Source organism: Siniperca chuatsi, linkage group LG2 (assembly GCF_020085105.1).
Source record: "Siniperca chuatsi isolate FFG_IHB_CAS linkage group LG2, ASM2008510v1, whole genome shotgun sequence".
Lineage (NCBI taxonomy): Eukaryota > Metazoa > Chordata > Actinopteri > Centrarchiformes > Sinipercidae > Siniperca > Siniperca chuatsi.
In genome coordinates this window covers 12,442,057-12,458,597 of record NC_058043.1, presented here as the reverse complement: position 1 = coordinate 12,458,597, position 16,541 = coordinate 12,442,057, and the positions used below count along the sequence as shown (strand labels likewise).

Below are 16,541 nucleotides of genomic sequence, written 5' to 3'. Positions count from 1 at the left end.
GGAAACAGATCAGAGGTGGATTGGAATAAAGGAAGGATGGAGGAATTGAGGGGTGAAGGAAGACAAACAAAGGCAGATTGAAATGAAATGAAATAGGTTGTAGGCAGTGAGACCACAGGTGGCTGGAAAAAAAGGGAAGCGAATGGAAGGAAAAAGAGCAGGTCTTTATTATGGTGAGTAACTTTGACACGCTCATGTTGCGCCCAGTGCCAGTCCATCCGTCATCCAGCGCTCCTACTGATGAGCACTGGAAACAAATCTGAGGAAGCTGGGCTTTATTTTGCCGCCTGGGTGACTTGTCGCAGTCGTCACAGGCCCATGTGTCCCTGTATCCCTCCACAACTGACGTCTCCCAGGCTCAGTTTCACCCGCTGGGAATCTCTGCCTCTCTTCTCCCTCCTTCTTTACATCTTGTCTATTCATTATGCAGATAGGTTGTTTTTTTTCTTTGCCAGTCCCTCGTGTTTATTTGATTCTTTATTTATCTCAAATGTTTCTGCTGTTTATCTGTTTGCAGAGTGAGAGTGTATATGCGCTTGATAAGTTGCAAAACACAGAGGGCATCAATCACTGTCACTTAGCTGCTCAAAACGTCACTCATGCTGCCAGAGCCGGAGTACCCTTCACCTCCTCCTTTCTTGCTTATTCTAACCTCGATGAATTTCAGTCTTTCAATACATAAATCTATGAGAGAGAGAGAGTGAGAGAAGGGGAGGGAGGGTTGTGGGTGATGAGGACAAGCGCTTTTTTGCTTTTGCAATCTGAGTCAAATATATGTTTACACGTTTACAAATGAGAAATCCAGGAGCACAACGTCAGTTTTCATATTCCCCCATGCCCATGGCAGCGTGCCTGGCGCTGGGGCCCCCTCTGGTAGCAGACTTTTGGAACAGTTATTTAGATGAATGATTAAAGTTAAGGCACAGCCAGCAAGAGTCTCACCGCTCTTATTTACGGAAGAATGGGATAGCTGTCATCTTTTGATGCATTGCCTGCCATCCCGCATGCAAACGAGACACCCTCACTCCACCAATGCCTCCCCGCTCCTTCGTCCCTCCCTGCCTCTTCGATGGGTCTCCAAAGAGTTGCCTCAGGTGATTGATCAGGGCCCATGGCATCACTGGAGACATGTGGGAAGTCTGCCCACCCACCCAGCCAGGCAAAAACACTGCGGCATGCTGATCTGATGTGATCAGTAAGATAGGAGGAACAAGGGAGGACTACTGCACACAGTTGATCTATGGCCACTGACGTCAGGCTCCTGAGAGCAAAATCTTCTAATGACTTTATAGATAAAGCATACTGCGGTTTTTATTCACTCCCTCCCTTGTCTACCTTTCAGGAGACAGCATAGAGAAGTTAGAGAAATGCAGGATATGAGACATTAGCTGTGTTTTCTCAGTTCGTTTTGTAACTGATTTAAAAAAAAATAATTATAAGGTTAGGGCAAATACTAAAATACTTGAGAGAGAATGTGAGAATCAAGTAGTTCACCAAGCCACAATTTGTGTGTTTTTTATTTTCAATTTTGTAAATTTTATTTTGTTTTAATACATTAATATTCTAGTCATTTCTAGTAATGACCAAGGGAGATATTCAAACAAAATGAGCGACCGTAACTACATCGTTACACATCATCTTATTCTAACACATTCTTTGCAGCGTAATCGTTAACCGTTATTAACTTTCCTAAGGTTGTGTGTCCTTATTTCCACTTTTATAGGACGTCCATATGAGTCTTACTTTCAAAGGCCAAGATAGACAGCCAGCATTTTCAGGAATCAGTCCCTAGAAACCCTGGCATTCCCTTGATTACATACAGCATACCTGCCCTTGCTCGCTTTCTTGACACATTTTCCGAATGTCTCAACAAAGAAAATATACATGTTAAACAGTGAGATGTAGACTCCTCTTTAAATGAAATTAAATAAATGTTAATAATTATAGAGTTGTAGTGCATGAAAATAACATGGTCAAACTTACATCAGTTCATCTTCCTGGTAGTTTCATATTCCTGCAAAGCCTTAATGTTCACATAGATTTCCTCTTACGACTTTGCTAACTGCATTCAAGGTAGAATGGTGGCTTCAGCAACAGGTCGTCATTAATCTCTCATTTGGTTGCACAGCTGGTTTGAAGGTTTGTGGAATAACACTAATTGTTTTATGCAGTGGTTTGTGCTACATGTATGCTGTTGGCTTGTATGAGATTTTTGGATGATTTCCTCCCAGTTATGTGGCTCCACTGCAGATCTCATTGTATCATGGTACCTGGTTGTAGCCTTAGTACAATACCTGTCCTTCAATGAGGGCAATGTGGCCAATACCACTGATATTTTATGCTTTGCAAAATTAACATATGCATAACTGTATGCCCTGAGGATGGCAATCCAGCCACAAAGTGTCAGCTGCAGTTTTGTTGCTATCATTATCCCTCATATTGACTAATATTAATGATCTTCTTAAAGGATTGTTGCTATATTTAAATTTATTTTTTTGGAGGACTGTTATAGTCCTAGTGTTTTGTTTAGGCTGTTACATTTGGGATTCATAATGAACAAGTGTACGTGGACGCACATGAATGAAAACTCCCACACACAATGCTGGCACTGATGCCCAATGTGTTGTAAGCATTTTATGCTTATTTGGCAGTGATTCATACTCCCCTGGGTTAATATCTTACATAGTTCCATAATCCCACCTTGTTTTACAAAAGGTGGTGTTAACAAGAGCGGTATGGTCTGTTTAGCGCAGTTAATCTATGTGAGTAGATAGCCTTCCTTTATTCCCCTGTGCTGTAGAGGCAGTACGTCAGTGCTTTTTTTCCAATGAGGGAAAAACAATTAATTTCGTCATATCTCCAGTTTGTGGTTGCCTTCTTCCTTTTAAAATTGTGATTCACTTCACTGCAATCCTAGTGTGCACTCAAGTAGTTTACTGCTGAGTGTGACAGTTGGGACAGGTTAAGACTATGATGCAAAGACGGAAGCTGCATTGATCTTAATGAGTAATGGTAAAAGGGATTGTTAGATTATGGTAATGTGTTTCTGAATTCAGACTGTGATTGCAACATACTATATAGCTGTACAGTTTGCTGTAGACCCTGGGCATCATTATGTGACCTGACTAGTTACCAAGAAAAGAGGGGAAAAGAGTGTTTTAAGAAATAGCTAGACATTTTGGGAAATATGCTTATTTGCTTTTGTGCCGAGAGTTAGGTGAGAAGATTGATACCACTGTTTTATTTGTCCTTTAAATATACAGCTACAGTCAGCAGCCAGTTATCTTAACCAAACATAAAGACTAGAAACACGTGGAAACCCCTAGTCTAGTTTTGATGTCACCATGAGGTTAGCAGGCATCCAAGGGAGACTTCAGGAAGTTACTGCCAAGAAATAGTCCAGTATATGAAAACTTGTTGTTTTTATTTGCTCTTCGGTTTTTGTACGAATTAAACAAACAGGATATAACGTCAGTATCAGAGGTGCTGGTAGGTCCATTTTGTTACCTTCAGACAGAGTCGGGCTAGTTGTTTCCCCCTGTTTTCTGCAATAGTGAAATTGTACTAAGCTAAGCTAACCAGCTAATTTGAGAGTGGTATCGATCTTCTCATCTCGGCAAGAAAGCAAATAGGCGTATTTCCCAAAATGGTGAACTATTTCTTTAAATGCATGACTGTCTTTGTGCATGATGGGGCAACTGCAGAATATTCTGGTGTTCTATTTGACTTTTAGCAAGGTGGTAGATTTGCTTTATAATAGTAAAGGTAAAGGAAGGTAGATAAACCCTTTATAACTGTGGTAAATTGTCTCTCAACCTGTCCAACCTCTAATGACATTTTCTGTCTTTCTTTCTTTCGTTAGTTGATGATTGATCCAAACAACACTTTGATATAGATTATATAGATGTATGCTACAAGATGTTGACCTATGCAGAAAGTACAGATTCTTCTATGTGAAACCTTTGCTCATGATCAACCAGAATACTTTTTACATGTTGGGAAAGAGTTCTTCTTCTTCCCTTCTTTAACTAAAAATTATTTCAGAGCTGAGCTGGTCTTCTCGAAACAATATTACAGATATTACTTCTCAAGAAACCTCTGATTATTCTCTATGGGGTGAAGTGATTCTCATTTTTGGCTTATTGCACTCATAATCTCACTGTGTGTCGTATATATATTGTCTTTTTACCTTTTGTCTCTTTCTTTGCACTTTCTTTTCATATTGTCTTACAGACCTCTCTGCTTTCTCTACACTAGTTCTCTTATTCGTTTTCTTCTTCTCTCTTACTGTGTTATCTGTCTTGGCTCCATTTCCTTGCTCCCTGATACTCCCTGACTCAGTAGCTTTCATTTTCATGATAATCCAGCGACACCACTGGACTGCGAAATCGCTTTTACTGCCTTTTCTTTTTCTCCTTTTTCCTCTCTCTCTCTCCATTCCCCCCCTACTGGTTTATCTTTCTTCCTCCTGGCTTTATTTTGCTTTTGTAATTAAATGTCATTTTTAGTTCTGTCATTTTTTTAAGAAAAGTTTCTTTTTTTATATATGATCGTTGTCAAAATAGAGTGGAGTCCCTGCTGGTAAAATTGAAAACATGTCTGAGCCACAGGACCACACTACCAGCACCTAAATATGTTCAGATCAGCTTTGTCTGTCTTATTTGCCTCACAAATTAGTTCCATTATTACAGCAGCAATGAGCACTTTGTAAAATTATGACATGTCCTTTAACCAAATGGACATAGTTTCAACTTCTATCATATCTAATATGTCTGTTGACAGCTCTGTTCAAACTCATCCATCCATCCATCCATTTTCATCACTTATTCAGCTCTAGGTCGTGGTGGCAGCAGGCTAAGCAAAGTATGCCAGACACTCTTCTTTTCAGCCACGTCCTATAACATTTCCAGGGGGATCCTGCCGTGTTCATAAGGCAGATGGGATTTGTAATCCATGAGATGAGACCAATGGGTCTGCCCCGAGGTGCTACAGGGAGGCGTCTATAATGTTATAACAATAAATGCCCAAAGCACCTCAACTGGCCCCTTTCAATGCAAGTAGCACCATCTGTACTTTAAGCTCCTTCTGGATGTCTTAGGTCCTTACCCCTCTGCGAGATCACCTGCCCAGCTGCATCTTATCAGTAATCAGTGTCAGTTTATCTAGAATGCAGCTTTCTCTTCAATTTGCTCTTAGGCCATATCTTCCGTATCCATATCGTGCCTTAGTATCTTTAAAGTAATTTCTGTCCACCTGTTGCTTGTACCAGTTACCTGCTACCTACTGGAAACATGTTTTCTTGATGTCCTGTTTGTTCGCCTGTTTCAGACCTGCCTGTCTGTTGCCAATGAAGGCTTTCAGATCTCCAAGTCTGTTTTTGGGTCCCCACTTTGTTTACCAGACACTGTGATGTCAACCACATGTATCCGCTATTTAATACACTTTTGTTTACACTTAGCGACATATGCGTCTTCATTGGCGAGCTCACAAATCTGATTGCAATTCTTCTTGGTTTTCCTAGGCTACATACAGATGCAGGTTGGCCCTACTCCAGCCCACAGGGTGGTGGTAATGCACCTGAATCTGGATGGTAACTCCAGAAGAAGAGCTTGTAAATTTTAGCAAATTAGTTGCAATAATAACAATTTAGCTAGCTAGCTAATGCAACAATTATCCATCAACTAACTCAACCACACAGATGAATCACATTTATGGACTCAGAGCGAGACAAGAGTTTCATCATCCTCCCAGGCTGTCATTCACGCTGCTTCCTCACCCACACAATCACCAGCCATCTCGCAAGGTGGTTTGAGCAATCGGATTTCAGTCCGTCTCAAATGCTTTTTGGATGTATTTTCCTTAGCTTTTTTAAGATTGCGTAGCTATCAAGTGGCTAAATGTAAATTAGGTCTTAGAGATCATAACCAGGTAGGGGCTGGAACATAGATCAACTGGAAAATTGAGAGCTTCACCTTCAGCCTCCGTTCCATCGTCTCCACCACAGTCCGCATCACTGTGGATGGTGCATCAATCTACCTGTTGATCTTGCTGTCTATCTTACCTTCAATTGTCACCAAGAGTCGACAAGATACTTGGGGCAGCTACTTTCTCCCAACCTGAAGGGGCCTAGCCACTGTTTCCTAAAAGAGTACATTGACCCTCATCGCGTCTGCTTCACACTCGGCTGCAAAAAACTGCCCCAGCGTGCATTGGATGTCACTGCCCAGTGAAGCCAACAGAACTACATCATGGAGAAAAAGCAGAGATGAAGTCCTGTGGAGATTTCCCTAAATAATGATCTTTTCACCTGTTCAGTCACTGTAAGGCATTCAGGATCTCAACATTATGTAAATACCTGAAATGGAATAGCTGAAATGAAAGTCATTGAAATTTCAGGGTCTTGCTCACAATTCATACCTCAATATCAATGGTATAGTTAGAAACTTACAAACGTACAAATTTCATCAAGTTCAGAACTACAATGAGATAACTTTTTACTTTAAGATGTTCAGCTTTCCACCAGCACCTTGAACAGATTTATTATATGTACCTCTTTCAGAAATGGTGAAGGAGCATTTAAAGTAATCAGTGACTTCAAAGTAAAAACTGATGTGCATTCAGCTTTAAAACATCTTATCCTGAATTAGTGTCCTCTGGCTGCCCACAAATAGTTTGCTGCTTCCCTTACTCTTCTAGAGGAAATGTGAGGTAAACCTGAAAAATTTGAAAAAAACAAAAGCCATTCGTGCTTCTAATCACAACAAGCAGTAAAGTAGTAGAAACAGAAATTTAAAAAAAACTATCAGTAGCTGGCATCAGAGCCTGTGGTTTGTAGTGCAGTGGGAGTGGAACTGTACATTTGACTCTTCTCTGTGACAGCAGATCAATGCAGCCTGGAGCACAGATAGCAATGAATTGATTGTCACCAATAAAACTCCAATTAAACAAAGGAACAAGCCTGGGAGAGAGCTTCTTGACAAGCAGCTCTCATCTTCTCATCAGTCCTCGAGGGAAGGACAGGAGGGCAGGAGGCAGGAGAGGGAGTCGGATGTGTGTTGGGGAGCCGGTGAGCAAGGTCCATTTCCTCCGAATAGTCTCGCTATCAAGGAGGTGTGGAAGTTATGGATGAATGTGGGAGTGAGCGAACTGCCAACGCAGGATCAGATACCCTATAGACGGAGAGTGTGAAAGAAAGGGAGAGCAGAGACAGAGGTGCTACCATTGATCCAAATCTTCCTTAATAATGAAAAGAGATCTTAATTGTGGTGGCATGTGATATATCAGGTTTCAGCAGTCAATTCTAGAGCTCATCTGACCTTCTCTTATTTAATAAGTTAGTGTGAAGCCCTTCACTGCGCAGTCTATCTTTCACTCTCTCTAAACTCTTCTCTATCTGCCAGTATATGTGTCTCATCTTCTTTTTCTGTCACTCATGGTCTCTCGCTGTCTGAGCTACACTCATAATCTCCTCATTTAACAATCCCTACATTTCATTTTTTCATGTACTTCCAAGTAGGTCATAGGCCTTCCATCTGAGCAGCAACTAAAGATGCTTTTTGCTCATATGAACCTCCAAATGAAGTTAAAGAAGATTAATGTTCCCCATTCCTAGAAAATGTACAATATCTCCTTACTCTCTCCTGTCCTCATCTCACTTGTCCACTAATAACATTTTCTTCACTATCTCCCTCTATCTCCCAAGCTCAGTAATCTGATTGTTCTTTCTATGATTGTGCTTTTATTGAGTTGCCTGTATCATACATATGTATAAGTCCACCACAATACTTATTCCATCTTCTGTTACGATTTCCCCTAGCACACTACCAAACAGGAATCTCATTCCTAAATGGAGGAAACACTAATGCCATGCTGACACATGTAAAGTTTCACTATGTGGGGAACTTTGCAGGTTGGGAGCCCCGAATAGCCACAAGAGGAAACCCATAGCATCCCCCAAGTCACGTTTTCTCTGACCTTTACCTTTCGAGTGGGCTGAATGGGTTGAAAGTTACACATTCTTGAGATGGTTTGTCTTTGTTAAAGGAGCTGTTTTTCTTGGCACGGTTGCTTCATATTGAATGCCATAGTAGAGAGTGGGAAGGTAAAGCCTTAGCGTTGTGTAGCTTCTTTGGGTTACATCTATGTTTCCTGTAAGGTACATCATAAAGCTAATTTTCACCTGCAATTTCATATTCTCACAGCAAATTTTACTTTATCATATTTAGATTCACAGTATTAGCCATGCTAGTGCCTTGGCTCTAGGAACGCCGCTTGGTTGGTCAGTCCACCATATTGGTCCAGGCTGAAATATCTCTATTGGATGGATTGTCATGAAATTTGGTACAGACATTCATGGTGCCCAGAGGATGAATCCTAATGACTTTTGTGATTCCCTGACTTTTCCTCTAGCACCACCATGAGGTTCACTTTTGTGGTTTTGCATGAAATATCTCAACAACAATGAGATGGATTTCCATGAAATTAAATATTATAATGAACTTTTAATTTACCCAATACTTTGGTTTATGACAAAATACTTGCAAAACTAATGACATTTCTTTCCATCAACCTCAACTGTTCTGTATTTAGTGCTAATTAGCAAATGTTAGCATACTAACATGCTAAACAAAGATGGTGAACATGGTAAACATTATACCTGCTAAAACATCAGCATACTGATGTTAGCATCTAGCTCACAGAGGTGCCAGCGAACATGAAATACTTAATCAGAGGCAAGACATTCTTGAACAACATGCATAATTTACACATAACTTTTGGTTTATCCCACTGTAATTACAAAATTTACTTAACCATAGATGGACATTTTAAATAGTGTGGCAAGCAAAATGTGATCTCCCAGATGGTTGCCATTACAAGCCTCTATATCTAACAGTGACCTTGGGGATTCTGGTGCTAATCCTGCTAACCCTGAAATTACTTTAGCTTAGTAGCTTTAGTAGCTTTTCTGTCGTTTCTGTTTTTATGTTATTGATACAGAACTTTGTAATTACTTTAATCATTTTTGTTCTTAAATTTAACATGAAGATCACACTAAAATTAGATGTAACATTAGTGTCAAATATAGACAGATGCCTGATTATGAACCTTTAGATTAGTTTATGAAGACTATTAAACATAAGCATAAATAGGACTAAATCTATACATAATATGTGTAAAAAAAGATACAGCTGAGGTGATTTACCTGCAAAATCCCAGAATTACAGTAGATTTAGATTAAAGTAACTGATGTAAACTAAAGTCATATATGGGACTAAAATGTACTTTGGGTGACACCATCCGCCAAAAGGCTTATATCATAATGTGTATTATTGTTATTCTTATTGTTTATCGTATGATGGTGTTAGTTTAGGTGTGACTGATGACTGCTCAAGTTCCTTTCAACTGTAATCTACAAATCTCTCTAGTTGAGTTGCTCAGTGTGTAAATATAATGTGTCTGCTGTGTGTTTGTGCGTGTGCGTGCACCTGTGTGTTTTCTCTCCTCTTCATCACCCCGGCAACATCCCTCTGGCTATTGCTCTACAAGTTACTTCTCACTCATTGTCGCCTAACTGAATAGAGGCTGAGGAGGAAGAAAAGCATGAAGTTGTATTTTTCAAGCCGTCTATCTTTCGCTGGTTGCGGCAGCCTGATATGACCTTATAACAAACATCTGCTGTTTTGCAAAAAGTCTATAGCTTATGGATTTCATGTCAAGAGAAAATATCTGATATTTCTTCTAACAAATCCTTACCCTTTAAATTGATTTACTGTCCAGCACAAAATATTTCATATTTATGCTAATAGAAAGTCCATCTATTTATTGGTTTCTGTTGGCATTTTATTACTTTCGTGCCACAGAAGAAGCCCTCTCTCCATACTTATCTTTTCCCACTCAATCGATGTTTGTTAAAGTTGCTGACTGTCTACAGTTGCTTTTTCCCCCTCAGAAAGACTCACGCCGACCTCAGACCCCATCATAAAATTTTTTCTGAGCTTCACACAGTTGACCCTGAAGGTTAGGTTGAGGTTCATAGTGTGATGTTGCTGCTGAAGATGGTTAAGGATTATGATGATGGTGCTAGTTCGAGCTCTGTGCCATCAGCAAGAGAAATGATTAGGACTGCACCGGCAGAGTGTTAGCCTGACAGATGGCAACACATGGAGCTAGCTGACAGCACTGCTGACAGCGCATTCACAGGAAGTCCCCATCTTGCATGCAATGTACACACTGTTTGTTGCTGTCCGTATTCTGATGTTTTTCTGCCATCAACTGTAGCTTAGTCCTACCTTGTCAACAGCAAAGTCAGCTCACATCACCAATTCACCAGCTTAAAAATTGCAAGACCACTGCACAGACCTCCTGTCATGGCACCAAAGGGAGTCAGGTTCTGTTAAAAATCTTCAGTAGCTCATTATCCCAGTCACTGGTCATTTATCAACACCTTTCTTTTTTTTGGTAATTCATTACGCCAGTGGTCAATAAACTTTCAGTTATTTCCCCTCAATCAATCTACTTAGAAATCAGCTCTGCGGGCGTGTTAATGAATGGCCAGCAGACGTAGATACATTAATTGAATGACTGAATACATTAGGAGCTGTATTGAGCGCTACACTGTTGCCTCTACGAATAGCAATATGGAGTTATTATTAGGTTCAATGACTGATGAAAGATGAGGAGAGCTTTGGCACAAACCTGTCGGTTCCACTGCCCTGGATAGGAATGAAGGGAGACAGAAACTGTCCTTGCGTGAGGAGACACAAAGATCTGACCCTGTACTTGTTTAGAAATGCTGTTTTCTATTTTTTCTTTTTAGTTTGTTTACCCACTAGGAGAACGGTTTTAAACTCCATCCAAATACGTCCTCGGGGGAAGCACATGTAACCCCTGCAAATAGTTGTAATACTTCTCGCTGTCACTTCATGACAGCTTCAAGCTTGAAGTTTGCATGTGTGCGAATGTGTCTGTGTGCTCAAATGTGTGTGTGTTTTAAAGTGTGTGTGTGTACATATATACATATGGATAGGAGCATGGCAGTGATATGATTGACGAGACATGAAAGAGAGTAGAGGAAGATTTTCAGTCAATCAGCCCAGTGAATAACCACCTAGGCTGTGGATTAAAGGCAGAAAGCTGTCTGAACTAACAAAGGCTCATATCTATTACCTTACATGCAGGGTTGTTTTTCTCTCTGGAGCAACACTGACAACAAAATTAAAGTGTGTTAACAAAAATAGATGGTTTTGTTTTCTTGAATGCAAGAGATGAAACATTGCAACATCTAACAACTTGGAGGCTTGTGGAAATAAAAATCATGTGAGGTAAAAAGATCTCTGCAGAAGGGTGATCTTTACAACATGTAAGATTATGATAATGTGTGTAAAATGAAATGGACCATAATGGAATTTCTTCTCTATATTAGGTTTTGTCCAGACTGTTGCAAGATTGGACTGGACTTTATGTAAATTTGTGGATAATTTACTCTCTGATCTCTTCAGCGTGGGTTAGAGGTAAAGAACTGGTTGCAGGTTGCTGGTTCAACTCCCAGGGTCCCGACACCTGATCTATTTCCCAAACAATCAATAGTCTGGCTTTTGGACGCTCACGTGGATTTTTGGCATGTCAGAAATTTTGGTCAGCTTTCTTACAAGTTTGAGCAGTTCTGAAATTCGATTTCCCACATTGGCTGCTGTCGAAATATCCATTTTAAACTATAGCAAGCTCAATTTAATATTATTGGAGTTGTATTTTACATGTTGCAGCTAACTAAGTAATACGTTTTGTGCTGCAAGGCCAATTAAAACATGCAGTGCAAGTTAACGTAACAAGATTAATAGAAATGTACAGCATTTGCCCAGCATGACATTGTGTTTTGACCCATGAAAAAATTTCATAAGAGTTGAGATTTATGTGTAACTCTGGAAGACAACAAGTCCTCAAAATGAAATGACAAAATATTTTGTTTGTACAAGCCCTCCAGAACAACACATTTAAGTGTTTTCTGATCTGACACCCATATTGGCCTGGCAACACAGTTTGTTAGTGCCTTCCGATACAAAAATATAATAAAATCAGTTTTATAGTCTTACATCGCTATGGTTAAGGTTTGGTTAGGTTTAGGCTCAAAAATTACTTGGTTAGGTTTGGGGAAAGAATTTGGGTTAAAATTAATACTTTGTTAAAGTTAGGGGACCTTCGTCGTCATGGTTACAATAATAACCACTTGGTTAAGGTTAGGGAACTATAATGATATCGTACTTCTTCCTTTGCTCCCCATGGACAAGAGTCTTAATTCCTACAGGCTTTGTCACTTGAATGTAAACGGGTCGTTTTTGGGTATTTGCTGAAACGACTGATGCTGTCGTCTTTCTTGGGAGGAAAGTCTCCTGGAGAATATGTGAAAATACAAATTTAATAGCCTTGGACCCATTGTCTTCTTTCTGTCTATTTCTCTTTTCTCCAGGTCCAAGGGTTGGAGAAGCAAGTGGAGTTCTCTGACCTGGGCCCAGTGGGGTCGGTGATGAAGACTCTTCCATATGGCATGAGTGGAGGAACAGTGGGAGGAACTACAGGGGGAGTGGTTAAGCCTCCGTACCAAACACGTATCTTCTCCACTTCCATCGACCAGACACCCATGAAATCCAAGCCACCCACCTACAGTTTCTTTAACCCATACGACTCAGCCCGGAACCAGTCCCTGCTCCTGGACCAGACAGGCTACCGCTCTAAGCGCAAGCCCTCACTAAAAACAGCCATGAAGACCAAGAAGATGTTCGGCTGGGGAGACTTCTACTTCAATGTCAAGACCATGAAGTTCAGCTTGTTGGTGACAGGGAAGATTGTGGACCACATCAATGGGACGTTCACTGTTTACTTCCGCCACAACTCGTCCAGCCTGGGGAATGTGTCGGTCAGTATCGTGCCGCCAACCAAAGTTGTGGAGTTTGAGGTCCTCCAGCAGCAGCAGCTGCACCCCCACACCCAGCCGGAAGTCCAGATCCAGGAGACCCAGCAGTCCACCATTGACCACAAAGAGGCAAAGACCTTTAACTGTCGGGTGGAGTATGAGAAAACCAACAGATCCAAGAAGCCCAAACCCTGCCTGTATGATCCATCTCAGACCTGCTTCACAGAGCACACCCAGTCCCACGCTGCCTGGCTCTGTGCCAAACCCTTCAAGGTGATCTGCATCTTCATCTCTTTCTTTAGCATCGATTACAAGCTGGTTCAAAAAGTGTGTCCGGACTACAACTTCCAAAGTGAGCACCCTTACTTTGGATAAGTACGTGAGACTGAACTAAAAAGGGAAAAAAAAGACAATGTTAATGACGACGATGATGATTATAATGATGATGATGGAAATGATAGTCATATTGATTATGATGAAGAAGCAGGGGACAGTTTTTTGCCTCTTAACTGCTGTGAATTGTGGATTTAAATCAAGTATAATCAGAGTTATGGATGGTTAGGATATGGCTGACTTTTTTTCCAACTTTGTATTTGTTAACTTCTGTTTTTATTTGATTTTTTTTCTGTAAATAATGTACTTAACCTCAGCACACTTACTGTTTTTAGATATTTGTTTCTCAGTGTCATTACTTTTTGCATTTGGAGAATTCAGTTGAAAACAGCTGGAATCAGTATTACGCCCTCCGAATATAAAGGGAGCCTCTGAGGCGGCTGTGCTGTGCCATCACTGTATGGCAGACATAATGTTATGGTAGACTGACTGTTAATCATCCTCTCAGCTCTACGTTTCAAACCCTGGATATAAGAGAGTTATATGTATGAGAAATGCTATGCTGGATATGCATACAATATACTGTATGAAAAAGCACATTAAAATCTCTTAAACTGTCTGTCTTTTACTGGGTGAATGTTTTCCTTCAGAGCTAGAAGCACAATTGCAGGGCACAAGCTGTGCAGCATATTCATGCTATCTAACTCAGCAAGGACACTATAATGAACTAAGTTACATTTCTCTCTGACTGGGAATTCGTGGCCAAGCTTTCTCTGAAGATATGTAATTTTAATTTTCTGAAATATATTGAAGGAAGGTTGGTTATGGATTCAATTATAACATGAAAACCAACCGTGAAACATTTTTAAGATGATGATAATGTTGGACTCTTTTTGAGGGAGTTGGTATGTACAGTTATAGAATCCAAAGGAGGTATCTGATATTATTTTTGATTACATTTACCCTGAAACTGAGAAGGAAAATAACTATTGTATTAGAGGTAATATGACTGACAGATTTCTGTTTGTTTGATCATACAAGCAAAGGAAGTATTGCACATCTGAGCAAACATTTTTCAGTTGCACCTAAACCTCCAGGTGGCTTCCTCACATTTTATTGACTGCTGTATTACTGGTGCACTGTTATAATCTCAGCTACCTAATAATATTTGCTTTGTCTTTGCTTTCTTTATTCTAAAAATATGAGCTTATGGAAAAATGAAGCAGGACAGCATCACCATTGCTAATAATATATATGTATATCCATGCATCCAGATTAGAGGTTAAAACTGAAAGCATGAATCAGCTCCCCCACTCTTCCTTGATTAAATCAAACAAACGCTCCTCGAACACCTTCGCCTTCTGACTATCTCACATGTCTCTCTTCTTCCTTGTTCACAAACTCCCTTTTTTCTCTCTCAGCGCTGAGTCTTTGGCTCTTTGCTCTCCACTCTTTTGATCTGACGATAATGGTGCTGAGAATTTCATTAGAAAACACACAGTCGATGCTAATTGAATCTTCATCTCACTCTGGCTCAATACCCTATTATGCTCTTGATCAATTACATTGAGATGGAGGTCCAGGGAGGTCCATGTATCTTACACAAGTTGCTGTGGACAGTCAGGACACAGAGACTGATGGAGTCGCAACGACCCAGATTCTCTGGAGTTCCCCTCTTTGTTACACAGATTCTCTACAGTGGTTAGTGGTTGGAGTAGTCGTCGCTGGGACGGATCCTTATGTACTCCTTTGTGTGTGACCGACCAAACATGTGATTGCATGTTTGTGTATGTGAGTGGGTGTGCGTGACTGATTATCTTTATTTATGCATGTGTGTGTTTGTTTCCCAGAATTTCAACAAAAACATCTAATAAACTATGAAAGAAACTACACTATAGTGAGAGAATGTTTTTGTTAAATATTGTATTACTTCAACACAATGTAGCTTCACTTGACACATTGATCATGTGGTGCATATGCAACAGTTTGTGGACTATACTAACCATAACAGTGGAGTGTAGTGAGAGCAGCACTTTGGAGGTACAGGGCCTAATATGTGGAAATGGGTCCAAGATTGTTTTTGACAAACATCAGATTTCAGATACCTTTGGCTGGAAATGTATATAAACATGCTGACAATGCTATGTGCCATATGCTTCTCCAAACCCTGACATGTAAATTTACTGGGATTACAGATTTACATTGAATAAGCCAATATCTATTTGGCATCTTTAGTCAGTAGTTGACAAATTCAATAATACATATGATAATACACTTGTAAAACTTGTAACCTCTTTTAACCTATAGAATGGTCTTATCACTAGGCAACACCAACAGAAATATAATATTACATCCAGAGCATTTTTCTGGAAATACTTTGTTGCCAAAAGTTTTAATGCTTGCCACCCAAACGTTCTAATCTTTTATTCATCGATTTTCTCTAAACCAGATTATTTCTTTTTGGGGGGTTTTAGTATGTTTTGGGCATTTAATGCCGTTATTAGTGAGTTGACAGTAGAGAGATGACAGGAAATGCGGGAAAGAGATGGAATAACATGCAATAAAGGTCCCCAGCTGGACTCAAACCTGGGATATTGCAGGGCGTGGTCAGCACCTTAACCACTAGGCCTCCAAGGTACTCCACTTATTTCTATTGTGGGGCAAGAGGACGTGGTGCCTTTCTCAGCATTCACTGGGCAGATGGCACCATGCACTACTAACCAGTTTGAACAATCGGAGTCAGACAAGAAAAGTCACACTCACATGCATATTTATTGAAACTTTTAAGTCACACTCAACCTGACTTGGCTTATGAAGAGGCAAACGGAGCACCAGAGGAACACAGAGAAAGTGTTCAAAGTCCACAAAGGAAGCAAAGGGGCTGAGGTACAAGCAGTGAACTGTCTTGCTGTGCAGCAAAAGTGCCTAAATCGGTTAGCAATTCACCTCCTCCCTCCTCAGTACAGTTTTACATGTCCATGAACAATTTATTACATCTAACTATTATTAAACTGTTTATCCAGTTTCACCACAAACAATTGCCTGTACAGCAAGCAAGACAGCAAGTTGCTTGAAATATTTGTGCTTTATCAAAGTTGAGAGGTGTGGTGTGCATTCACAACTGTCACAGATGAACACCTACAGTAGACTTGCACATCATTTTCAAAATAAAGAAAGAGATGTTGGGTGATTTTAGATATTTATTTTAAAAGATAAATAATTGATCAGTGTGCCTGACAATGGAATAAGTTGATATAGAATCTGAATGAGTAAATGAATGACAGGTAATGGGTTTGATAGG

At 40.1% G+C, this 16,541-nt stretch overlaps 1 protein-coding gene across 4 annotated transcripts in view; it reads left to right on the top strand.

The window, feature by feature from the left end:
• The window catches only part of LOC122866519 (neurexophilin-4), a 118,086-nt gene extending 104,227 nt beyond the window's left edge, over positions 1–13,859 (top strand). For all 4 annotated transcript variants that reach the window (XM_044176284.1, XM_044176283.1, XM_044176292.1 and 1 more), the window contains one exon: positions 12,464–13,859. In XM_044176284.1, coding sequence (XP_044032219.1) covers positions 12,464–13,282 — 819 coding nt within the window. In that variant the 3' untranslated portion in view covers positions 13,283–13,859. The remainder of the gene's footprint in view (positions 1–12,463) is intronic.
• The last annotated feature ends 2,682 nt before the right edge of the window (positions 13,860–16,541 follow it).